The sequence below is a fragment of the Numida meleagris genome, chromosome 9 (genome assembly GCF_002078875.1).
Source record: "Numida meleagris isolate 19003 breed g44 Domestic line chromosome 9, NumMel1.0, whole genome shotgun sequence".
Classification (NCBI taxonomy): Eukaryota; Metazoa; Chordata; class Aves; order Galliformes; family Numididae; genus Numida; species Numida meleagris.
Window position 1 is genome coordinate 4,920,614 of NC_034417.1, and position 27,816 is coordinate 4,948,429.

The 27,816-nt window shown below is 40.0% G+C and overlaps 1 protein-coding gene across 1 annotated transcript; it reads right to left on the bottom strand.

Annotated features, from left to right (window-relative positions):
- KLF13 (Kruppel like factor 13) lies at positions 1-27,725 on the bottom strand. The gene is made up of 2 exons (XM_021407709.1): positions 26,683-27,725; positions 1-3,074 (listed from the first exon to the last, which is right to left on the bottom strand). The coding sequence occupies exons 1-2, from the start codon at positions 27,221-27,223 to the stop codon at positions 2,782-2,784; spliced, it is 834 nt and encodes a 277-aa protein (XP_021263384.1). The 5' UTR covers positions 27,224-27,725; the 3' UTR covers positions 1-2,781.

Sequence of the window (27,816 nt, forward strand, 5' to 3'; positions counted from 1 at the left end):
TTTTTTTTTTTCCTCATAGCCTTGGGTTATTACTGTTAGTAATCTCTATAAGGAAAAAAACATAAAATGTTTTAGATTACTATTTGAGTTAAAGATTAACTAGTTTTTGTCTCAGAATAGGTTGTCCCATAATCTCTATTTCCCATAATCCTTGTACTAATAAAACATGGTGGGAATATTCCTTCTCTAGGCTATAAAAATCTGTAATGTACCTACTGATTCATGATGAACGTTACGCTCCAGTGAAGGGACTGAAGTGGTTCCTCCTTTGCTAAAGATTAAATGATGGTCTTGTTGGAGAAGGTGATTTTAGGACAAACTGAAGTTAGAACACAAAACCTATGACTGCTGCTGATACTTAGGTTATTTTTTTCCCTCCATATCCCTCTTATGGTCTGATGATAATGACAAATGTGTTTATGACTGAAAGTATGTGCACATGGCACAACTGACCTGTAAAATTCCTTTAGCTGGACATCTTAATTGCCCCTTTCCTGACTACAGCACAAGAACACTTTTATCAGTCACAGAAATGATTGGAATGTGAATTCCTCTTACCTGAATAGTATAAAGTTTTTACTTTTTTTTTTTTTATCTCAGTAGCTGAGATTTAAAAAAAGAAATCTGTCGAGGTAAAACGATCTGGCTTTCCCCTAATATACAGTGGTTAGGCAACTCATCCCAGAAATTCAGCAATGCTTGTTTTGCAAAAGAACCCTGTTGCTTCATCATCTGTAAATGCAGTAGTAGAACTGTGCCTAGCATGACTTCAAAAGGGGAAACTATGATTTCCTGGAGGTGAAATCTGAGGCAAATGAACATGAGAAAATACTGAAATATCTGCACTTTGAACTGTCTGTAAATCTATGCATACAAATATAGTATTAGGAATAACGTATACATTATGGAAGTACCCACGAAACTACTTAGGAATTGGTATTAGCCTCTCACAGTTAATATACAGTACAAAAAAAACCTTGCAGAATTGGATCGATGCAAGCTAGCAAGTAAGATACAAGCTCATTTGGAATGGGTAAGCATTAACTTGATATCAGATGGCATGTTTGGCATAGAGAGTTTTGTTTCACTGAGCTACACTCGCCTGCATTTTATAGTCTACAGTAAAAACAAGAGAACACCCAAAATTCCAGAATCAAAGTGTCTTAATTTATAGCATGCACCATCAGAACCAGCCAAAACAAAGCGTCTTTGCTGTCAGTGAGGCCTCTAGGACATCACAATGCTCTGGTCTTTTGCTGTATGTCTTACCATACAAAACATGAAGGTCTACCTCCTTGTGCACCATCTTTTGCCCAATACTTGAAAATTATTGAAAAACAGCTAAGATTCCCTTTATCTTTTTACACAGCTATTCAGAAATAACAGAACCTTTCTTTATGCTGATATGTGTATTTTAAGAAACTTTAAGGAGAGCTAAAATGCCTTTTTTTTGTAACACTTAAAAATGTGTATTTTATTTTTCTAGTCAGAAGAATACCTTGTAATTTTCTCTTCCTTTTATCAGAGACCATGATTGCGATGCAACAGGAAACAGAGGCTGTCTTAAGCAATTTATCTTGCTAAGATACAACTGTACAGTAGGTAAGTACCTTGATAAAAACGGTGATGGGCGTTGGTTCAGTTACTCTATTTCCATAGTTCATTTAAAATAAACAAAGAAAAGGATAAAGAAAATCATTCAAGTCAGCGTGGTTTGGTTTGAGTGTTCTGCTGGTCCCTGCTGCTCTGCAGTGCAGAGAGCTTAAGAACTTGGAGAGAAAAAAGAATGCCTCTGAGATTCCATGTCACTTTGTAATGCAATGTTACCCAGTGTAAACGCGTTTCCTCATGATTTAGATTATTTACTTAAGGCATCTTGTTTAGAATTATTTTCTCAGAATTTTATCTGGCATAAAACAAACAAACAAAAAGTAGTAGCAGTTTATCAACTTCATGGAGATTTTCAGAATAGGAAGTTGGCTTGGGAGCCTCTTCAGCGTGACGCGACAAGGTGGCTTGCTGTCAAGAGCAGAGGGCAGTTTCAAGAAAGAAGATCCTGTCTGGATGCTCCCCAGTGTAGACGTATAGCCAGGAAAACAAACAATAGAAGAGTCTGGTACTACATTCCAGTACTGGTTTGGTTTTTGTATTGTCTGTTTTTTATTTTTTTCCCAGTGTGTGAAAAAAACTAACAAAAAGCTTCTGAGTGCAAATATATTTACAGAATAAGGCTGCGGTTAGGGTGTGTCTTCATTGTAGTTATTGTGTAACATAAATATCCATCCCTGAGAAAGAAGGGGGACACCATCCAACACAGTTGATTTGTAAGTGTTATGTATGTTCATGTTGTGCAATCTGGTCTTACAAAACTACTTTGACACCTGAGGTGAATTAATTTTTTTTTCTTTTTTAGATTTTCTCATTTTCTTATAAAGAATAATCAAGAGGATCTGTTTGTGGTTGTAAAATGTATGAAATATTGAGACAGCAGGAGTCACTAAGTGGAACATGTAAGTCCTTAAGTCCATGAGGTTAGAATGGCCACTTGTGTGGTTAGGTGAAGAAAATGTGACTGAAAATTGCAGTGGGAGGCGGCTATTCACTGATTTTATATATATATATATATATATATACACACATATATATATATATATATATGAAGTATGGAGACAGGGAAAAACTGAGGAGGGAAAGCGACAGAATCTTTAAAATGTGTGCAACACAAACAGAACTCCGCATTGGGTATTAGAGGCAAAGTGCTGACATCCAGTGCAGGTAGGTCTATGGGGAGCTGGCAGGGCTAATTGTTGGACTTGAGGCATCTGAGCGGCTGTAGTCACTGACAGACCCTGTTCTTGAATTACTCCCACTTCGTCTCTTGAGCATGCTCGGATGGAAATTGGCATGGCGACGGGCATGCTTTGTCAGATGGTCGCTGCGCATGAAGCGTTTCTCACAGAGCGGGCAGCTGAACTTCTTTTCTCCAGTGTGAGTGCGGTAATGGCGGGCCAGTTCATCAGAGCGAGCAAACTTCTTGTTGCATTCTTGCCAGCTGCATTCAAAAGGCCGCTCACCTGCAGGAGGCAAACATGGCACTATTAGAAGACGCACAGCAATGTTATCCATGTTTTTCATATGCAAAAGTTAAAACAAAAAGGTTGGGGTGAGGTAGATGCTACCTGGCAAGGCGATGGAGGCAGTGGCATTCTCAACCAGACTGGGAGGCCATTTTAAAAAGTCTTTTAAATCAAACTACTGATACCTTGTTTAATAACTGGATCTTCAGGGATCCTGGCCCTTCACAGATGTCACGTTTCGTATCTCTGGCAGTATGTTGGATTTTACTTCTGGAATTATTTGTACTGAATATTCACTTCCAAGCTGTCCCTGTGTCTGTCTAACTCACTGTAAAAGTTCAGGCTGTGTTATGAAGTCTCCCTCTATAGCTACTTGAAAACAACTGCAGTGAAAATAGAGGATGGCAATTCTAAGGCACTGAATATGAGGCTCTCGCCTCGTATTCTCCACAGTCATGCTTGTCCTTTCTGCATTTGCTGCAAGGTGCAATGTTTTTTCTTGTTCACTGCCTTAGGTCTCTTTTAGGTGGGAGGTGGGTAGCGCTGTACTTCAACAAGGTAAACGTCCCACTGTGAGGGTAGTGGCATGCTATCAGTGGCTATCCTAAAACCCATGACCTGTGATGCTGAGCATAGGACCAGTGAGCTGATGCACTTCTCAGCAGATCTCAGACATAGGAAACATCTCTCCCAGGACCGAATGTTCATGCCTGGCAGTCTCAGAGGTCTGCATTCGAGCACATGTAGTAGCTGTGCACCCTGAGAAGGAGAAGAAGGCAGCTAAGATGAAGAGGACTGCTTTCAGTTTGATTCCCATGAACTAAAGATTAAAAACTTAGGGCCCCACCAACTGGTTTACTGGATATAGTTTAGTTGCTTAAAAAAAAACATGCAAATTCATTCAGTGTCCTCGTGAGCCTTCTCCTGTAAGCTGTTGAGAACACAACTCGTTCTGCTGAAAGAAATGTGAAATAAACGGGAGGCAAATATTTTGGCTGTTTGTCATATATCCAGTCATCTGTTGGATACACTCCTGGCTATGATGGGACATGCCAGTAAAAACAGTTGTGCAACCAAATTCACCAGTCTTCTCCCTGTGTTTTGGACATGCAACAGATGCACTTCGGTGAGAGTGGCAGGACTTTAGGACTTTGGCAACAAGAGCAATGACATGGTCTGACGGGTGGATCTTGCCTGCAGGCTCAAAGTTTCTCATCTTTGAGATACAGCTTTTTTCTTTTTTCGTAAGACAGTGGTGTTTGGACATTTGTGTTGCCCAAGTTACTTTTCTGTGTGTCTGTTTTCATTGCAAAAGAGATCAACACATGTTCTTCACTAGGAACACTGCCCAGATGATGACTGTTTTCAGACAAGGAAATCAAGGAAAACATGCAGTGTTTTGCTTCTGCTGGTCAGGATACCATGAAACTCAAAGAAAATGACATGGCATCAGATGTTCTTTCCTACGTCTAACTTTTGGTAGCCAGAAGTAGGCATAACAATTCAGTTCCAAATGAGGTTCTGGAGTGAGATTGTGTAATATCTGTGTTATCCAGCACAAACAGTGAGTTGATGAAGGTATTTCACAACATATCTCCCTCTCACATTGCACGTCAGATTTGGCTGGGAACATTCAGGTTCATACTCACCTGTCTGATTTGATGTTAACGATGGTGGTGGTGATGATCTGAGTGCCCAGCCAAAAAAAGAGGCAGCGTGCCTTTCTTTTAATTGCTCTCTACTCTTCTCTATACTCCTTCTTTCTAGGCAATATTTTTCCCCTCAGCCCTCTCTAGATTTGGTTCATATCTTCTTAGTGGTTGCCCTTCCCTGTACTGTCTGACAACTGGCATCGCTCTAGTGGTGGTCAGTTTATTCTAGAATGCTTCCCAGCTTTGTTGAGGTTTAGCAATACCTCCTCAAAGAAAAATTGTATTGTTGAGGTAATGCTGAGTGGCTTGTGTAGATATGAGAGTAATTAGTCCATAAAAACACAGAGCACTGTCTGGAACAAACTTGTCTTTTAATTAAGACAAAGACCTAGCTGCTGCTCCAAAACCACAGGTGAAAATTCAGTCTGTCATCAGACTTCTCTCTCAAACAGAAGGGGGATGTGGTTTTCTGTGCAGGTGAGTTGTTGTATAAATGTCCTTTTACTAGCAGTAAAGCAATCAAGAGAATGAGAGATTATATGAATTGATTGCCTAATCTCATTAGGGAACATGCAGCCAAGAGTACAGCTTTCTTGCATAAGCACTAACCCATGAACATGTTGCACTCAGAATTCTGCCTTTATAGAATGACTGCAGAGTTTCATCCTATAAATTAATTTGGAAATGTTAATTATCTCAAATAGAGCAGTAAATATGTCAAGTATGTCAATGTGTATATTGAGAGTTTTAATTCTAAATCTTGGGAGGAAGAACGTTATCATGCTGTATGAGCATTAGGAACAGCTCTTAAATAGTCTCCAAAAGACAAACAGCTGTGCTTGAAAATAAAGGGAGCAAAAAGAAATTCAGACTTCTCTACTCTTCAGAGGCTGGCAAGGGATGCCTTTCAAAGATGAGTATTTAATTTTTCTTTATTTTAAATAGCTTTGAATTTCCATGTTCTAAATCTCAATAAACTGTAACCTTTGTAGGTCCTCTGCCAGAGCACAACATCACATAGCTTGTGTTTAGAATTACAAAAGGTGATGGAGAAACATCACATTTGAGAATCAAAGTCAACTGATCTTAACTGAAGATTACACAAGCAGGAACATTTTTGGTTTCTCCCTGAACTCCACACAGTTCAAAGGAAAAAATGTACATACAGCTGCCATTAAGAAACTCAGAGTGCTCGCTGAGTAAGACTAAGTGACTTCTGCAGGTGCACTAACTTCTGACATGATTTCAGTGGCCAAGGCCTAGCTACTAATGCTGTCTATATTGTCTGCCAGAGCAGGCTGCCAAAGGAACTGTTGAGTTGCCCAGGATATAGAAGCAGCATTAAAAAACACCCCACTCTTCTCTTCTTCTGGAAAGGATTCAGAAGGATGTGGGGCCAATCTGTACTTACAGTGTTACATAAAGGTCTTCTGTATTATTTTATATTTGTCAACCGTTTTTTATATCAAGACAGCTCTGTTTATGAGAAAGATGGTGAAACTACAGGAATGGTGGAACGAGATCTGATGTCTGCCAAGCTCCATTTGTACCATACTTTTAATGCATTCTTGACTTCACCCTGATCCACATATAATTTTGAGGACTCCCTTCTGGTATAAGTGACACTCCTACACAGTCCCTGGAGTCATCTGCTTTCTGTTTTGCCAGCTCATCTGTATGATATTTGTCATGCACTGGAACAGGCTGCCCAAGGAACTGGTGGGGTCATCGTCCTTGGAAGTGTTTAAGAAACTTGTAGATTAACCTACAAATGACTGAAATGCCAAAACAAGTTGTGAGACTTGGGATGCATTACATTCTCATCCTCAAGTATATGCCAAGGCTGTGAAGTAACAAATTCTTTGTTTCCTGGGACTTCAGGATTGCAGATGCAAAACCACAGTTGGTCAGCCAGAAGCAGTTTGCTGTGTGATCTTTACTCTGTTCTGCTGCTTTACCAGACAGAACTGTATGTTGTCATGAAAACAGACAGAAACCGGAACGTGCCACTGTGTGCTATTCTTACATTTCTACACTTTCATACACAAAATTTAGCATATATCTGGAAACACTGACCAGCAGCAGGCTGGGTGGGGAGGGTGAAGAGCAGACAGTTAAACAGATATGCAACTGAAGTACTCTTCCTCCAAGAAAGGAAATGCTCTCCTGGGAAAAAGAAGCATTCAGCCAAGCAGTCTATATTTCTTGAGACTGGCTGTTATTTAAAAAAAAGAAAGTCATCCTTCAATAGCATTGACATGTATTTATGAATATTTTCATTTCTGTTATTCTCGTGCTTATAAACAAGCATTTTTGGATAGCTGAAAAACAAGCCTTTAACCTTCTGAGTGCAAGAGAGAGAATAACAAATACCTTTGATATTAGACAAACAGTGATTTCTTTATGAAGTATTGAAAGAGGGGCCAAAAAAATCCAAATCCTAAAATTTCCATATTCCTATAAACTGAAACCAGGCATTTTAAAATTTGTGATGCCAGGGGGACTTATTTCGTATTGATACAAACCAGATGCAGTCATGATTTTGTATGTCTGTTGGACAGATGTACAAAATGTCTCTGATAACCTCAACCAAATCTGACAGACATAGCAAATTCAGCAGTATTAGGCTCCATTAACTCAGTGAATATGAGGACGTTCAAGCAATGTTCTTAATGAAAAGTTATAGAGTGAGTTTGACTGTCATTAGATACCAGAATCCCAATACAGGAGATCATTATGAATGTCCAAATCAAAGAAAAACTTGTTATTAGGCTCCGGAACATAACACTCACCCCAGCCCTAGGACCCAGAGCAACCACTAGTGAGGTTGCACGACCTGCTGACAGAATTGTGCTTGTCCCTGCTATTTCCATCATCTGTGATGCAATGGATTTTCAGAAACTGAAGTTCAGATTTCCAACAGGGACATACCCAGACATCAAGTACAAACTCACTTGAAGGTGTGGGCATCTCTATTAGCAAACCCACTCATTAAATCAATAGGTTGTTGGCTCTTCTGCTTTCTGAGTGCATGTGGAACTACTACTACTACTGGGCAAGAGCAGCGCCAGCCACCATAATTTTTGTTTAAATCCTTGGTTCATTTTCTGTGTCTTAACATTTTCATTGAGTTGTTTAGACACATATATTTCTTGGAAGGGGAATATCTAAGCAGAAAGTTTACATTTAAAGTTAATGTGTGCTACTGTTTGCTCTGAAAGTGCTCATGTTATCGCATCCAAGACCACAGAATACAGCATGTGATTTACCTTTATATTCAACACTAACTATAACAGCTCAAATCCAGATGATGAACACACGTTCAGATACTACAATAACAGTGGTTATGATGCTAGAGAAATGTAAGTAAAGCAGACTTCCTACCCTAGCCTTAACCACAGTCAGTTGTTAACAGTAAGACACAGGAGATACCTTTAGATATGCTAATCAGCTGTCAAACAGCAAGACTGTATGCCAACATCATTTACTTATTTAAACAATACATATTACGTGAACCATTCAGCACATCCATGTCAGAACTCTGAAGAACAAGGTTTCACAGCAAGGCTGTTCTGTGTCAGTCTTGCTTGCCCAAAACTCCAAACTGTTTCTTTCACAATACTACGAGGCTATATTCTTGCCTCTCCAAGGAATTAATGATTGTGTAATTCATATCTTCATTTGTATTGTGTCTGAGCTTGCAGAGAACGCTCTCATTTAAAAGATAGTTATTTATATATTGCTTTTATCTAGTCTCAGCTGTGTTGTGTCTGAGGCTCTAAATAAAGTCAATTGCAAAATAGACAGAAATAGATGACAGTAAAAGATAGTGTCAGACAAATGTCACCATTCCAGCCATCTTTTTCTCACTCATTTGAAATGTGGTGTGGTTAAAATGCATGGGAGAGCAACAAAGAGTGAAAGAGACAACAGGAAAGGGCTTGCAGGTGAAATTCGGTGGCCTTATAGTGAAGTCTGTCTATGTGGTTGCAAAGTGCCCTGGCCACCTTTACATGAATTATAAATCATAGCAGTCTAACTGAAAACATTCCTGGAGCAAACATGACAAGTTTAAACTAGGATCTCACTATCACTTCAACCATTCATATCGTGTCTTGAGTACACATGGATTAGCTGCCAAAAATGCCATTTAGCTTCACAGCTCTTCCTAGAGAGATGGAAGTAAGGAATCCCTTCCAGCTGAAGTAAGTGAACAAAACAGTTTCTTTCATTTCCTGATCCTATGTAGTGCTCTAATTTGTGCATTTAAGAGAGGATGCCTCACTAAGCTGGACATCAGGTGTCGTATTTTTCTATCTTTACTTCTTCTGATGTTCTTAGCAAAGTTTCTGGAGGAATTAACTGATAATATCCAGATGTAGTTAGACCAATTGTTTTTGTATATTGGTCATTAATACCTTGAGTATTAGTGCACGTGATTAGCTATGGCAGGTATGAAACAGAAGCCTATGTATGTTTTTCTCCCCACAGAAGTATGATGTAGTTTCAGGTAAGGTTTTCTTTTGATGGCCAGCAAAAATAATGCACAACTTAACGGTGGCAATTGCCTTACAGCCTTACTGCTGTATCCTTTGGATGGTCTTGTCAAAATCCACATACATAATATTTGTCTAAAATCTCTTTTGTCATATTTGCTGTGGTCTTTCTACGTGATAGCAACGTGATAGCAGATACATCTTGAAAGCACTGCGCTTTAAATTTACTGCAATACCTCTTAGTCTGTACAACCGTGACTAACCAAAACTTCAGCTACCTCTTACAAGGGTGGGAATCAAACAGCCAGAAAAGAAAGCAATGTGCTAGTAATGATAATGTTACGTGATTATGAGATGGTGTTTACAATGCATGTAATTTCAAGGATAAGCTATAAATATTCTTGTAGTTCTGTATGGATTCATCACTGTTACCTAATTCTCTTCTTTTGATTCTGTTTTAACTCTACAGTTTAACACTCACCATTCACTCTCTTTCTCCAAAGTTTTGATATACAAGCAAAATGGAAACCTCCAACCTAAGAAAAGAGGGACATCTGAACCACTGGGATACCCATGAGGAAAGAAACTTCTTATGCTATCTTGTAGAGTGAACTTCCATGTCTAGGTCAGCATGCAGACCAGAATGGACCTTGTCTGCTCAACAGGAATAACTGCTATTGATTTTGTTTCCAGTAAGTATCATGCCTTTGTTTACAGGGACTTTTGCAGCATCCTATTATAAAAGCAGCATTTTATACCCTCTGCTGTTGGAATCTGTGGGTAAACAGTGCTCTTTTACTGAATACTAAGGCTTGAAAAATGAGAGAACCTCAGTGCCAAAGAGCTTATATTCTAAAATAATGCAAACTAAATGTTGTGTTTTTCTCTCAGTTCGGCCCCTGCAATTGCTGCATGGTAATTTCTGTTCAGTAAACCTAAAATCTTACTGGATCTCCTTATCTCTGAGGCATCAGATCCTCAACCAGTGCTCAGGAAAACAGCTGAAATGGTACTGACTTAAAAGAGCAACAACTTCCACGTGAGTTTCTCTCTCCTGTGGCTTTTTCCAAGAATGGAGATGAGTAGCCAACCCTTTGCCTTTGCACTTAATTGCAAGATAATTAAACTGTGGTATATTGAAAGGATGAAGTGATGCATACTAGCGAGTGGAAGGTGTGTCTTACAGCTAAGTGTCATTTCCAAACCACACTGAAGTATCAGACTCTTTGTAAAGTGACGCTCTCCTGGGATTCGTACAGTAGCCCTTTAATGCATTTTTCTGATTTATTGTTCTATCCAGTTCTATGAAAGTATGAATTGGAGTTGATCATTAAAATCTCTACTGTGAATAGAAAATAAGAGAAACACTAAGTAGAGTCTTTAAACATATCAGGATATTGCTGAATGACTGAGCAAAAAGATGGGGATTTTTTTCCTTTTCTAATGGTCAATTATATTTTTCAGTAAATATGCTTCAAAAGAATGCTAGGATTGCAAAACCAAAAAACTGTAAGTACTAATCAGCAAGTCGAACCTATTGCTTCACACCAGCAGAGGAATTTCAGCCTAGAATCCCTGCCTGAATCTAACAGCTTGTTGAGCAAGGGGCTCTCTTCATTCCTTAGGTAAAAAGCTTGTGTCTGCAGCACAGGTCAGAGAAGTCTGGCCTCTTACTGTGTATAGTCTACAGTGTAACAACAGTGAAGGTATGTAGGATTTTGTTCCTCTTTTTCAGTGATGCTGATGAGCCAATTCAAACCTTTTAGAGTGCCAAGGGACTGGAGGAGGGCTCTTCAAGTGTATGTAATGCTCAACACAGTTTCTATCAAATGAATCCAGTTAAAATCTGAAAAGTGAAGTAATAATTTGGACCTTGGTGAATATTTGTGCTGGACAAAGATCTTACTTAGTCATTTACAGTCCACATTACTTGTGTGCCATCATGCTGCATTGAATGCTACAAGCTGATGATTTCAGCGGCACCGCTCACCTTCTGTTACAGCAAAGAAGGCGGTTAATGAAAATAACTGCCGTCAGTGACTGAAGCCAAAGAAGAGAGTTCCCCAGCCTTGATTCTCCCGCTTCCAGGAAAGAAAAAAAAAAAAAACTTACCCACAGCTGACATCACTGAACCAAATTTGTCTACAGGGGCTGTGTAGTTAAGGTACCAACAGAAACACAATGTTTCCATTACGAACTGGGTCTGGGTCTGTCCTCTGCTACTTCAGAATTCCTCAGTTGTTACCCAGCCCACTCTGCAAGCTCAAAACAGCTCCAGATCAGACATCTGACTGTTCCGTGGGAGCTCGTAATGTCATTACGCTCCTTGGCACTCTCTCTTTCTCCAGCCCACTCTTGCAGTGGAAAAAGAGATTATGTGTTCGCACACTTCCCCGCCGCCTTCCAGTCTGCGCTGTCTCCTAATGAAAGGCACTAATGAATTACTTCGGAAGATAAGAACTTAAAAGTTTGAGCAAACATAAAGGCTCAAACCTGAAGTTGTTTGTGTTGTAAGAATGTTTGAAATCAAACTGAAACATCACAAATCATTCTTGTCTATACAGTGAATGCAGAAACTACCTCTGTTGTGGTTTAAACAGAGCTTTCGATGAAAGTTTATTTCACAAACAATTTTTGTGGATTTCATCAAAATGTTCCCAGTAATGTTTCTGATCCCTAATGTGGTAATTTGAAACGTTTTAAGTGGGAGAGCAAATAGGTAATGACAAATTATATGTATCTGGTGCAAAGTATGGGTGAATTCCTGCTGGAATTGTGAAACTGGCTCCCTGCGCTGTTACCAGCACTTGCCTTAGTAACTGCAAAGAAGGAATCATATGACCCCATGAATCAGTCTTTTCTCTGTTGATACATCAATGATTTTTTTATTATTCTATTCTACTAAAAACAGAGAAGTGCTTGTAAAAGCAAAGATTATCAAATTAATTAAAGGTTGTCCTGCTATGTAAAATAACAGACTAAAGGATTATTCATCTAAACTTAGACCTGTGCTTTATTTATCTGAATTCTGGAAGATGTTGAAAGTGATCTGCCTCCAACTGAAGTCCATATACTTTGGCATGAATAGACACTGAGAGTTAAGTTATGACATACTATGCGCACAGCATCTCCCAGGATTTGGAGACAAGATGAGATCTTATTTTGTTAGAAGCCAAGCAAACAAAAAATAGGAAAGTTGCCCTTTGCTGTAACTATGAAATGTCTTTGTGAACTTTCAAATCGTTTAATCAACAACCTCACAGAACACAGCATACGTGAAATGTGATACTTCAGACTTAATAAGCACAGCTTTAGAGCTGAGTGAAGCAATCTGATACCGAAAGTTTACCATATAACTGTATGGAGGAGAAAGGGAGTGGGAACTTTATTTTTATTCTGACTCTGGATGTATTGTTGTGCCACAGAGCAAGGCGATACTGAAGTAGTTTATGAGCAGCATCAGCCAGTGACCATATAGAGCATCCAGCTTCATGAAACAGGCTGTTCTGAGAAGTATGGGCTGATAATCAAGCAGCAGGTCTGTTGCCTGACACGAGCAGCTTCCATTCAAGGTGTGCATAAGCCCATTGCGTACACTTCAGAAGAACTTCTACCCAGACTGTAAAGCCACACTTCTCATTTAAGCCTGGACTCCGGTTTTACTTTTTAATAACAGAACCAGATTCTATGAAAACAGTTGTACTCGTATTCTGATGTGCACGCTTTTACAGCAGGTCAGCTTTTTAGAAAAGACAAGTAGTTCAACATTCAAACCTTGCAAGTCTCATTTTATATACTACCTTGCTCATATTCTATACAAAATAGGAATGTTTGGTTATTAATGAGATGTTGCAATAAGACACCCTTTGAGGATTAATTCCTCCTTAGATAGGCCTGCAAAGCAATTTCACCCAGAGTCTGTGAGACTTCAGGCATCAGCAGGTTCATATGGTCGGGGCACGCCATGCAACAAGAGAGGCTGCAGTACATAAGCATCACTGCCAGAGCACTATTTCTTTCAGCACACCCCTGGGTACAGTTCAGAGCCTGCAGTTTCTCCATGTTTGATGGTATTTTGCTGGACATTTGCTTGCAAGGTCGCAGACCAGTTATATCTGATGGGGGATTGTGATGCAGGAGAGAGGCCATGGTTTGTGCTGGAAATGAATGAATCAAGTATGTGGTTGTGGAGGATACAAGTCAGCAGCCAATTATCTGAGTTTGGCTTTGGATCTAACATAACCATAATGCAAAGATTTTACGTAGAACACGGACATATTTCGAATGGCTTTGTCAAGGCCATCTTGGGATACATAATATTGAAAACTTCTCTTTGGAAATGCAGGAACCATGTGGATGTTATTTTCAAAGTAGTATTGAAAGGGACATCTTTACTGGTTTGAAATTCATAAAATTATACGTATATACAAACGTAGCTTCTTTATCTAATATAACTGTTTTTCTTTGCACGCCTTGCTTGTGTTTTCATTGCTTCCCCTTATAGAATAGTCTAGCCTTAAAACTAGTTATGTTTCAATGCAGAATGTGGCAGGAAGCATACTAGAAGGGCTGTCCAGCAGCCACCACTAGCTCTATAAAGCAGTTCAAAAGCCTTTTGGATGTGTTTTTATCTCACCATTTTATTACCAGAGTAAGTACTTAACAGAGGTTCTGAGATCTACAGGTCATATACATCGTGTCAAGATGCAGTTGCTCTATAGGCATACAAGCCGCAGTAAAAAGATCTCTATTACTTCTTAAAATATAAATTATTAGTGCCTCAGGCACATTTATTCATGCTCTGCTACACTTCATCATTTAAGAAGCTAGCAGGTCTGCTCTTTAATAGTCCTGCTTGTTTGTGTCAGAAGAGGAACCTTTCTGGCTTTGTTGAGATGGTACTCCTCTTTCTGTGTGCAAAAAATGAGTTCAACAGACTGCTTGCCTAAAGCAGAGGGGCTAATGAAATACTCTGCAAAATAAACAATTTACTGTTGCCGAGGATCTTCAGGAGAAGCTTTTCTAGATAGAAAAGTCCCGTACAACATAATAAAAAAATGCTGATTATTTTAAGCTATTACTTGAAATTCTAACAGACGATCCCTGATGTGCAGGTCTGTAGGCTACCTCCAGAACCCTAAGCACAGGACATCATTTTCACTTGGGAAAGATCGCAGAAGTCCCCACCTGCTTTTATTTCCTTTTAAACTCTTGTTCAATCTAGTTCTAAGTCTGGGAACTATAAAATGATTTGAACTTGACTCCCTGTCCATATTTTTACCTCCTGCTCAGCACAGTGCAGGCAGCTGTGAGGGTCTTGGGCTGGGATTCAGGAATCGCCATATGCAGAGCTGCAAGGTTCATAAACCTGAGTTATCAGAAGATTCTATTACAACAGGCTGACTGTAAATAAAATCAAAGAAAACAGGAATTGCAACTTCATAAGCTATGCTGTACCCTGAGTTAGCTTCGGGAAACTGAGATGATCTGACTATTGCTGTTGCAGCTTGACAGTGCCACACAGGATGGTTTGTTATTCCTACAAATGATGTGGCACGCACGGTACTTTGATCATGAATTCCAGTCAATTCTTTGAAACTTGTTTTTACTTTCTTTTAACAAGAAAACTTTTTACAACTCACTTTTAGGAATGCTACTCTTTGTGAATAATAGACAAGCAAGAAAATCTTTGTCTGCAGAAGAATGATACTTTGCTAGTCACAAACAGGTATTTACTGTTTTGTGCAGAAAACAGAGAACCTCAGCACTGTATAGTTAAATACACGGTGCTGTCTGCATGCTTATAGAGGAACATTTGGACATCACCTTTTTACTGTAACCCTTCTGTTCTATTACTCAAGGCTATAAATGCTGTAAGAGAATAACGTCAACATTCTGGGTGAGGCAGCTTGGGCTTATTCTCATACCATGTGGGAGAAGGATCTGGACACAAGAAGTCCACACAGAAAGTAATGCAGAAGCTGGAAGAATGAGAGTTGGTTATTTACTGACCATTGCTGTGTCAGTAGAGTTCTGTACGGCAGTAAGGAGCTGCATCTGTGCTTTACAATCAGAAGAGCCATGCACAAGCTTGACTTAGGAACATTTATATACTTAAAAAAAAAAAAAAAAAAAGGTCTGATTTCAAAGTGAAAAACAGTTGTGCAGCAATATTGTTGTTCTTACTGTGTTTGTCCTTGAAATGGCAATAGCTACACTCAAAGGGAAAGCACGTTAGCTTCTTCAGAAAGGGAATAGCACAAAACTTGCAGAGAATACTACAGCCTCTCTACAACTACTTAGCTGAGAAAACAGTTAAATGATAACCTGCAAAGTCATCATTTGCAAATGAGCGTGCAGCTCAATTCCTCCGAAGCATGCAAAGAAGAAAATCTGAGTGTATCACATCGATTACTCATCTTTCTGTGACAAATTCATCTCAACATCTATGAAAGCAGATGTCTGTGTCACATAAAACACCCGAAAAATGTAGCTTATACGAAATGTCTGTCTCCCTGATTGACCTATAGGATCCACTACACGCAACAACAATCATACCCAGTTTACATTGTTTATGTCAAATATAGAAATACATTGTGTAACCTGGATGCACCCAGATTTTTGCTACCTACTAGATTTTTAATGAGAAGCAATGATTTTTAAGCTCAGTGATCTGTACATACAAAAGTAAGGACTCTATAGCATACAAAAATTGAATTACGTTCTCATAAACAGTCTGTAAGAACACCAGTCGAGAAGGATGAAAGAAGGATGTGAGAATGCTACTGCAAAGTTCCATGTTAGACTGAGAAGAGGGAGAGTACTCAAATCCATATTATTTTGTCTTACCAAACACAGTGAAAGAGCTGAGATACGACTTTTATGTTTTATTTTACAGAGCCGTAAAGCTTCAGAGAATTAACAGCAGCCTATCAAATAATGTCATTTTAAAGAATGGAGAAAAGGATGCAGGTTTACAGTAACTTATCATTACAGAGATGATTTTGCTTCGATACGGTCAGTGATATTGTTTTCTCCAGAGGCAGCACTGCTCAAAAATTGATGTACAGAAATGCAGAAAAAACAGGTGAGTTCTACATGGCTTTCACCAGTAAACAGGGTTAGCTGCGGAGTCTAAAAATGAATAGCCCTTCACCTTCTAGATCTTGTACTATGAGTCAGGTGAGAGCTTCTACTTGTAGAGAAACAGCATGTTTGCCTAGTCCAAGCTGTTTAGCAGAAACATTGTTAATTCCATAAACTGAACTTACTTTAAGAAACAGAGTGACAAAATGTTCTTTACTCCATTGAAAACAAAACAAAACACTCCTTTGGAGACATCCTGAAACTTTGCTTAGAAGAAGCTGCTGCTGACCAGCTGTGCTTTGGCAAGCAGTGCTTAGAAGCTGTTTCTCAAATCAGTTTTGTCTCTGCATTATATAAGGAGAGCTCCATAATTAGCATCTGAATAAGGTGTCTGATAATCATGTTCCTAAACACATCTCATTGGTATGTTTCCCATTTTTATAAGTCTGGGACAGGGTTCACAGTAAAGCATTTGTGCCAACTGTTGTACAACTTTTACTTCACTGAGCACAGCAATGACAACACTGATGGGATGCTCAACCATCTCATTCTTTGAAAGTCATCTGTGAGACCTGTTAATTAAAACTGTTCCCCAGAAGTTAGACTCCAAGAGATGTTGGCTTAAATCATGGCTGATTTGGTCAACGAGGTGGTTGCATTAATAAAATTGTCTCACAGACTGAAAGGAGATGCCAGCACAAGAAAATTAACTGAAGCTGGAAGGGAAATGTAGAAAAATGGTGAAAGTCTCCTTCAATATGTAAAAGTAATTACTAATCTTGTTTGATGTATGTATATGCAGAGGAGATGCTAAGGAAGTTGTGGAATGTAACCACAGTGGAATGAACCTTGAGTAGCATTACGTTCCCATAATATTGAGCTATGCTCCCACTAGTAGCATAGCACTAGTAGCATATCCATGCTTCTAGTCTTTTGTAAATCATGTTAGTGAGAAGAATTCAGTTATTTCCATGAATGATAAAAGTAGGAGGAAATGGAAATGGAAGGTGCAAATGCTGTGTATCTCTGCATAAGGTAGAAAAACATCTATCTGTGAGTCCTGGCAGATATGTAATTCTTCAGAGTATCCAAGACATCTAGTTTTGTTTTGGCCATGCTCTTAAAATTTCGAAAACCAACTTCGTAAATACACCCTGGATTTGTTATACAATAAGACTAGTATCTGCCAACATTCTGTTGGCCCTGCTCGAATGGACACACGTATGCCAAATGGAAATTTCCATTGACTTAGAGGGGCTTTCAGTGCTCTGTTAAGAGTTCCACATGCGTGCATAAGAGCTGCATACAATTCACATTGGTCTTCCAAAATACATAGATCGCCAAAACAAACAAAAACTGCCGAGGTAATCATGTATTAATGCTACTCTGCCGTTCTGCTGGCATTAAAAGAAATTACAAATTTAAATTCATTAACCCCCCCATAATACGTAACAGGAATTAGTCAGTGGCATCTCTGTTCGTATTTGCTACAGCAGAATCCTAAGTTAATAAGTAAAGAATCTAGGAAAGCCCCATATATGCTGTGAGGTTTTGCAAGAATCTGTAAAGTCCTAGTCTTGCATGTAAATTTGTACCAATGTAATTTCATTTATTTAACCCAAATTGCTAGACAAATATTTCTCCGAGTTATTAACAAGCAGCTCACCATTTCAGAAAATTTTGGCAGGAAATATCTTAAGACAGACTAGGCTGCCATGTTGTAACCCTTCTCAGCTGGCTCTACTGTAAGGCCCACTAGTGGAAATACAGCCATTTAGCTGAAGAAGCTCAATGTCTCTTTTTTTGGCTGCTGTACCTCTGCTGGTCTTACTCTGGAACCAAATGCTTAGCATTTCTACTCCAGTCCTTGAGCAGTTTTGAAAACTACTGTCGGTGATAGTAAAGGCCACATACCCAACCTACTCATTCTCCTCATGTGTTGCTGAGTTGTTGTTGCTTGCTGCAGGACCAAAGCTGACGGAAAGCTGCAAAATGCACAGCAGCAATGCAGTGCTCTTCTGTTAAAATTTTTTGGGTGCCTATATTCCAAAAACTCATAAAACTTCTAACTGGATAGTGTTCCAGTCCAGAATACGCATAACGTGCAATAAATCTAAGATAGCTTATTGATCCACTGACTGCAGTGTCAACAGACAGCCGGTCAAAAATATTTTGCCTGTAATTCCTGAGAACACTCCAAAAATGCTGTAACTGATTACAGAAAATCTTTCCCTAGCACCAAAGGTCATTTCAGGATACACGCACTTCAGTACCATTTGTCTTGTGCCAAGTTCCTGGTAAGTAAATGTTTTTTGTTAGGGCCGCAAAAAAAAGCTTCTGAGGTCGCTTTTTCCACCAGTAGTTACAAAGATGGAACTCTGAACTTTTAAAAACTTTTAAGCGGAGACCATGTACAACCTGCTGAATCTGCAAGATGTGAAAAATACAGGATATGTGTGTCTGGCTTCAGTGCTTGAACTCGAATAACCCACACTGTACAGCTGTTGTTAAACTATACACAGCAAGATAATGAGCTCGCTGCCCATGTGGATCTACCTAATAAAAGCCTAGTCGGTAACAGAAGGAGACCTCTAGAAATACTGCAGAAAGAACTCTTCAAAGGCTATGCTGCATTAAAAGACTGTCCTGCAAGAGTAGAATATTTTTGGCGCTGTCACCACTGATTTCCAAACAGCTGATCCAAGACTGGAAGGTGGAGGAAAAAAATTGGAACATACTTAAGTTATAAAACAGAACTAGAAACCACATGTCCAATATAAACAAGTTCCAGGTTTGTGCTCTTGAACGTGCCATAGCCGTGTTCTACCAGGCAATAACACAATGCAACACTTGTGTTTTGAATGGTTAAAGGCACCTTCTTTTCAGATGAAACCTGATTGAGTTTATTTCGTAATGAATTCCAGTTTCCCTAAAGATTTGTTTATACAGAACTTGTATCACATACAAATAGTTTCCAGTGTCCTGCAGAGAAGCACTGGATGTGCTACTGCACAAAAATCATCTACAGGTACTTCAGAACACTTTCTCCCTAAGGCTGTAATTAATTTCCAATACAAGCACACCCCTCACATGCAATTCTGGACTATCTGCAAGACTTAGATCTTTGGGATTTTTCTGTTAATTATCCTCTGCTCTCCTAATGTGAAATCGCAGGCTGCATGCATTGGCAACTCCCTGCCAGAGCAAAACTTGTCTCAGCAAAACATAATTTCCAAAAAATTGTGGAAGTCACAAATTGCTTGCTTTACTTTCTGTAGATTTTCTTTCCTGATTTACTGACTGTGTTTCTATGCAACATAACCCAACCATGTATCCCCTCCTCAGACTCAAAGCAGTGCTTGTTGGTTTCGTAAACAAATTGTTATCTTCCTCTTCCCCTCACTCAACAAAAGCAAACAGAGAAAGGTTGGGGAAAGGTTTACAGAGAGAAAATATTTAGCTGTTATGATTATACTCCTTTCAAAGATAGTGATGAAGAGGGAAAAATAAGAGTTTTCTTTTTGGTAGATCCTCTCTCCATCTCAGTTATGACAATGACGTGTACAGTTTTGCTTTAAAGGCTTGTTAGCTCTAATACCTAAACCCTGTCGATTGTTATCACCAATTTATTTCTCCAGTAATGTAGGCAGAGAGACCTTCTCTTACGGTCCAAATTTCTGAAGTGCTTGCTCAGTTTTTATTCTGTTCTTCGGGGATGCAAAATTGTCACTGCCCTCTACAGTCTTTTCAGAGAGATTTTTTTGAAGATGGCAAGCAACTTCAGCTATTAAATAGCAGACTTAACCATTACTCTGGTCTTTCTAATAAATTTATTTTTATCACGTGTCCTATATGCCAGAATTAATTGTTTTTCATATGTTCTGTCATGTCTTATACGGTATTTCAAAAAAAGTGGCAACAAGCTTCAGCAGCTGGACTGGATGAAGAAACTCTTAAGAAGATCTGCTCTTCAGTGGATGTAGGACAATAATGGTGGGACACAGTGTTCTTTAGTTCTATTAACTTTATCGTATGTTTGCTCCCATTGCAAAATACTGTCATACATAACTTCTGATTTTTCAAAGTTATGTGTTGTATTGTGCACTGGATTGTGGTAACCAGACAGGTACAAATTCATTTCCTATTATTATTATAAATTACCCAAAACATACATATCTCATAGATAACAGCTTTCAGGCTATCCTGTCATTAATCATTCAGAAACTGATGAATGATTAATATCTTAATAAAGACTGGATGGGGTGCAGGGAAAGGAGAAGACTTTCACAGAAAATCTGTGTAACTGTCAGAAGATTTAGTGCTTTTTTTGTAGCTAATACTACTCAGGTGTGCGGTAAATGCAGCTGTCACCAATTGGATTCTCCACACAATCAATTAAACCTAAACTCTTTTGCAGCTGAGTTGATTGAATCCTATTACTAAATCCTGAACTAGCGAGGTAAATGGAGTTAACAGTAGCAGTTTTGCCTTTCTTTCTGACTTTGGCTACTTCTGAAAACGTAAGTCTTAAAACTTGCTTACTCTTTCACAAACTTTGCGCTCTGTACTTATTTTGAGAGATCTTAAGATGAAAAGATGTAGAGTGTATATACTGCTTATTTATTACCTTAAAATAATACAAACTGTTTTCAGCTTGGCTTAGAATCAATATGCTTAACTAGTAACTTTCTTTTCTGGAGTTACGTATTGGGCTGAGAACTTTAGCAGGACTGTTAATGAAGTTGTATTGTATTTTCAACTACGCTTCTTCAGTGCATTTAAACCTTCTTAGAAGAATGAAGAAAACTTCTCAAGAGTTGCAGAGCCCTTTCAGAAAAAAAAAAAACAAAATCGATGCTTTGCAGTTTTGTAATGTTCTGAAAATTACAGGGCTATTAAAAGACAACTACGAACATCAATTTTCAGTAAGGCTCAGGAACAGGCAGCTCTACTAAACAAAGATAACAGAGAATGCTTATGGTTTAGGCTGCAGAGGCAATGTATACTGTTTTATGGGGCTAGCATTTGAAGCTAAAGCTGTCCTGAAGCTATTGCTTGAGCTGGTTTCAAAGAATAACATTTGAGAGAAGTTTTTGCTAAGCTCAGTAAGGAGAGGAGGTGGAGGGTAGTGTAAGAAAGAGTATTATGGGGCAGAAAAGCTTAGAGGTGCCCTGGAGTTGTTTGATAAACTGAATGTATGCTAATGGTAGTGAGTTAGGCATGCAAAGCCAGCCAGCCAACCTTCAATACAAGTGAAAAACTGGAGCCCCAGCCACTAGAACTGAGATTGCAGAACAGCATCAAGAAGGCTGAATTCAGTTAGTCTGTACTCCTGCTTGTGGGAAATCAGCACTTCCAGTTTCTGCTGGAGTCCCATTCAGAGTAAAGGCAGCTTCATGTTCAGTCCTGGCATCCAAAGCTGCTAGCTCAGAGGATGGACTGAACTAGTGGTACACACCACTAGTTGGGTAACGCAGGAGGCATTACGTCAAGTTTCTCATATTGCAGCCTTCTCTAAGGATGTTTCTTCATCAATACTGCCTGCCTTCAGCTCATGCATATATATCACCTTCTGCAGTCATTATGTGCCTACACAATGGAAACTAAAAGGGAACTTAAGCCAGATTTAGTCCACTTTTTTTTCTATCTAACCTCATAAGTTTCAAGTTATTGGTAGGTGCTAAAATGTAAGATACACTTTATTTCATTGGCACGTGAACTTGCTTCTCCTTATGCTTATTGCTCGGTTTCTTCACATGTGTTTATGATACCTTGATTCAGATCAACTTTAAAGAAGTTGTGCCTAACTGCTGTGCTTTAACTTAACGTAGTCAGAACAAATCAGATTTACTAGAACTGAAAGTGAAAACCATCCTCCCTTTTAAAACACTATCTGTACTTTATATCAAGCCTTCTTTACCAACCTAAACACAGGTCAAATACCACCCTACTTTGTCCAGCCTAATTGTTATGCTGGCATTACCTTTGTGAGAGCAAGGTCCAATTCATTTGTAGGTCAGAAGATTGCTTTCAAATACCAAATATATTATGAGTTTCCCCACTTTCACAGATCTCAGTTGTGAATTCATTAGAAAAATTCTCCATACGGAAATGACTGAGAAGAAATAGTACTTAAGTCAAACACTGATTTTTTTTTTCCATATGGATTCCTTAAAACTGTGATGATAGAGATTTAATAAAATCAAACAAGTGAAAGGAAATTAGTCATCTTTCTATTTATTCCAATTCAGTTAATACTTGAAGTTTAAGCTAAAAAGAACAAATTCCAAAAACACCTCCTTCTTCCATCTAATTACCTGAATTAGCGCATCTAGCAAATCAAACAGCAGTTAGCGATAGACTTCTGCAAGGTTAAACACAATTAATATGTTGCAGCCCATAGTCAGTCTGTCAGCTAGAGACCAACAAAGGATAAAAGCAAGAACAATATTAAAAAAAAAAAAAAGCCTCTTTCTATGCCCAGACAGCTGTGGAGAAGTAATCTATGGCAGTTTAGCAATAGGACAGAGGAGCCAATGTTAAGTGACCTGTCCCACCAGACACCCTTACCACAGTAGCACCTCAGATTGAGACTGGTGGCTGCTTCTCCTTAGCTTATACTAATTAGCGCAAACACATTTGCTTCTGGTAATTGAAAAACTCCTCCTACATTCTGGTGTAGTGCTTAGTAAGCAGAACTCGTAAGTTCAGAAGGAAATTTCACTAGAATTGAACAATGCTATATTTTGTGTTTTCTCTGCACGTATGATGTGATACTAATGCAGATGGGTAAAAGCTTTAGTGGTCACAGTGATTTTGGGGGGCTGCAATATATTGAATTTTGGGGATTCCTGCTGAAAATGTAATTCATTTTCTTTTTTATACATTTGTATGTTGTATAATGCAATGAATGTGCTGTGAGGTTCTAGCTTGAGATGGCTATCAGGCTTTGCACTGTTTCTTCCCACTGATGCATCAGAGACAATAACTGGTAACCAGCGACTCCAGAGAATTTTCAAATCTTTCTAGTAAGCCTGTGCAGAAAACTTGCTTAAGAGGAAGGAGAACTTTGTAATGTAAGTGCTTTGCCTGATTTTCTGAAAGTGCTTTCTGTTGAGGAATCTTCCCAGGAGTAAAGGGGGTTTCTTAAACTGCTAGGCCAGTGGAATTTTTGTATCAGTGAGATCACTATAGCTTGAAACAGAGTGCTGCATATGTGAAGCACAACACAGCTTCTGAGGTCCACGAGAACCTCAGTGGAAAAGAATCTGGACTTGACATTACCCACTGATACTAAATATAACCTTCTGGTAAACATTAAAACTTCAAGGGCTTTGTGGTTGATGATCATGGTAAACTCCAGCACATCCAGTGAGTGGGTGGGGTGGAAAATATAAACATGAAAAGAAACCTAGGGGGAGGGGAAAGGGTTTGCAGGCTGGTGGAGAGAACTGCAGAGAACTTGGTGACCAGTATTATCTGCCTGGTTCAAGGTTGTTTTAATTAATAAAGATGAAGCATTCCAAAGGTTGAGCTAGCCTAAGTTGCTAGCGTTCAAAACACAAGACACTATGGATCACTCTAGCACATATAGCTTCACTCTAAAACACTGTACTCTGAGCAGTGATCTAAGGACAAAAGGAAGATGCTGCCTCCTTGGCTGTTCTAGCTTTTCTTCTGTTAGAAATAGGTTAATTAGCATCCTATACACTGCTGTCTGCTTTGGTCCCTTGAGCATTGAAATTGAGCTAGAACAATCAGAATATTTCTGATGGAATACCAAACAGCCAGAAAATAATGCCAGCTTTCAGTCTGTATGAAAGTGGGCTAGATTTAACTGAATAACACTTGAAAGACTAGATATCTCTCAGCCACACCGAATCTCAAGGATATAGCTTGCCCTTCCTCCAAATATGAAGAGCAAAGCCTTCAATTTGTGACCGCAGTGGCTGACAAAGGCAAGCAAGTTTCTAAAACAGGTCATAATCTGCACTATACAAAGTACCTCCAACACTATCATTGGTATCTTCTAGCCTGCAGTACTTCAATTTGCCCCTAAATACCAACTAGTCGAGTCATACAGCACATGGAAAAAGTTTCACTCCATAGCAGAAGCTTTTGATTGGTGCTTAGTAATCAGGTTTGGAAGTTACTAGGGCAGCTGCTTAAAGTACATTTCACATGCTACTGGAGTACTTGATCCACTGTCTGGTGATGTGGATAGCCACTATCCTACCCATATGACATATGAGTAGGCTGATGTGTACATTAGCTAAGAAGTTTTTGATCACTGGAAAGCTGAGATGACCCAAGACCCGTGTTCTAAACCAGTAAAACCCCATCACATGTTCTGGAGTTCAACCAGTCTGTAGGTCACTGCATATTGTTAGCTTTTCCAAGCCTGTCACAGCTTACTTTAAGAGGGGGGGAAAAAAAAAAAAGAGCACAAACACCTTAGGAAACACTCTGCAAGACGAGTAAGAAGTATTAAAGCCTTTGAAACTGAATCCAAACAGAGACAGACCTGTTGCCAGTGAGGAGGAAAACTTGGCAGCTTTGTTTAAAGCTTCCCACACAGACACTGGAGACACAAGAAGACAAAGAAGCTCTAGTCCCTGAGGGTCCAGCCACTCCCAGGGCAAAACCAGTCCTTTCCCTGCTTTTCCTCTAGCTCTCATACACATGTTCTCCTTCTCTTTCTGTGCCATTAGTTATAGCAATAATAAATTAAGCCCTACAGACCTGAAAAAAAAAACAAACAGGAAATGAAGAGTTAAAAAAAATCCCACACAACTGCGAGAACCTGGAGGCAAGCCAGCGTCCCCAAATGACTCTGCTCAGTGGCAGCCCGGAGCACTGCTCCCCCTGCTCTGCTCCTCTCCCCGCAGGGCAGGCATGGCCTAGCCCTCCTCTCTTTAATCAGGGAGAGTTGTTCCCCTTGGTATCCTGTTGGCTTGAGAGCCCAGAAACATTGCTAAGATTATCCCTCGCTAGAAAAAGGCAAAGGCTAGAAATGAGAGCAGAAGAACTGAAAATAATGGAGGCAATTCCGTGCAAGCACCTTTTCTGTCTAACTCCAAACAGGCAAAGAACAGTTGCGTAGAGCAGGGCAAGCTGCCCGGGGTGCCAGGAACACGCTGTTCCTTTGGCTGTGCTGCACAGGGAATTGTCCATCCATATGCTCTAACTTGATGGGTCTTTATTCCCGCCCACAGAGCAAAACACATCCATGGCTTAGCATGGCTCTTGTTTTGTACTAGGAAGGCAGCAGGAAAAGCTAGGTATGCTTGTAGAGGTCTGGTTGATGTGGGTGGGGCTGCCACTTCTAATTTATAATGGTTCAGGAGGTGTTTGTCATGTGTAGTTCTGAGGATCTTTTTCTTAACGTTATAAGTGAGCAGATCACAGACCTTAGTAAACTAATTTGTCTGAAATAACTCAGTGGAACAGCTTGCATGAGCCTGCTTTCACACCCGTGTCTCCAGCAGAGATGGATCTCCCCAGTTTCTGGTGCTCCCCATGTGATTGCAGGCCGTCCTGCTCCCCACCACTAGGCAGAGGTGTGAAGTATGGCATATCACGGGGCCTTTTTCAAGATAGTACTCCTAACTGTTTCAGTAGCTTCCATGGTGCTTGCGAGGCTTCAACTTTTTGTGTGAGCGTGACTCATATAACAGCAACAAAGAAGGGGCCAAATGAAACTTCACCAAGAAGTGAACGCCGATCAGAAAAAGTTAGTGTTTGCGTTCGAATGTTTTATTGTTGTTGCTACTGAAATCAGTTTTACTCAGCCCCCAAAAGCTTTTTTGAGGCCGCCCATATCCCTCTACATTTATGTTCAGTATCTCCTTGTGACTCATGTTCAGCCTTTCAACTGCCTTCTTGCCTGCTCTAGTTTCACAGCAATGCCTGCTAAAGAAAGAAACAAACACAGCCATTTGGGTGCCTCTAGAACATTTAATTTTAAAGTATCAAGGTGCTAGTATGGGAAGCGATAAACAGGTATAAAGGCAGCGATGGGAGCAGAGGGCAAGAAAAAGTCAGTGGGGGAGGGTAAGAAGCATTGGAAAGGGAAGTAGAAGATGCACCGAAGGCTAGCAACTAAAAATTACAGCTTGGTAGGATCCACACAGATGACAAATGCTCCGTTCCCTGTGATATTAAGTAATAAAAAGGGCAACATAGCTTTGAACCAATGTCCAGTAAGGGCTTATTCCCAGAGGACTTTTTTTTTTTTTGGTTGGTTTTTCCAAGCTTGAGTTCTGAAAGGTGAAAACATAATGGTGGCCAAATACAAGTTTTTGTTTTTTTCAACATTCATTTTAATTACCAAGCTGTAACAAATAAATCTGTGGCTGGTATGCAACTAACCTGTGTGGGTCCTTAGATGAGCTTTAAGATGGGAAGATTTGCCATAAACTTTTTCACACCCCACATAGTGGCATTTGTGCTTTTTCTGGGGTGATCCGGGGTCAGTCCAGCTCCTGCCGCGTTTGTTCTTTTGTCTCGGACTTGGCTCAGTTACTGCAGCCAGGCTAGTAGGTGTGGTTGCTTTTCCTCCTCCACGCTTACTAGCCGAAGACACACTTTCTTCCCCAAAGTCCTTAGGAGCAATAGAAATGTGTATTTGTTCCGTGATATCAAAGGTCTCTGTTTTTTCCCTTTTGAGAGCGGGTGAGTTTGGGACGTGCTGGTTCAGGTCTGCTAAAATGCTAGCTACCACCATCAGCGACGAGCCATTGTCCTTCCCAGTCTCTCTGACTTCCCACTTCTCTTCTCCATTTGATGAAGGACGTATTGTGGTATCAGGCTGGGGACCAGACTCCCCTTTGGGACTATGGATAATAGCACGACTGGACATAGAAACAAGGCATTCTGCTGCAAAATGATCCACGTATGCTGCCGTTGCCATTTTTCATAAGTTTAAAAAGAAATCCAAACAGAAGAGGTGAGAAAAAAGCACTTTTCCTTTACTTTAAAAAAAAAAAAAATTATGCAAGCAGACCCTTCCTTATTTCTGAAGATCCCTCTGGAGAAGTCCAGCCTGATCTAGCAGCCATCAAAAACGCTCTGTTCGTGACGATCACGCCCAGCTTGTCCCTAAATCAAAAAAGCGATGAAGTCCAATGGAAGAGGGAAAAGATGAGCAGACAGATCCCGGCACCGGCAGCCTGTTGCGTGGAGCATGGATTAATGCTGGATTTTCGAGCGCGTCACACGATAACGACGCGGCTTCCCCGGCCCCTGCATGGCGCGCTGACAGCGGAATAAGCTCTCCCCGTTATCGCTCCTCGGAGTGGCCCGGACCCCAGCGGGGGCGTGGTCTGGGGAAACATCTGGCCCTGACGTCACCGCGAGGCCACATCCTGCGCCGATCAGGTTGGCGGCGCGCGGGGCCGAGCGCTCGGCGGCGCGCGGGCAGGGCCGGGCGGCCGCCACCCGCGGATGAAAGGAAGCGCCCGATTGGCTGCTGAGCGCGCCGCGTGCCCCGAGCAACGGCCCGCC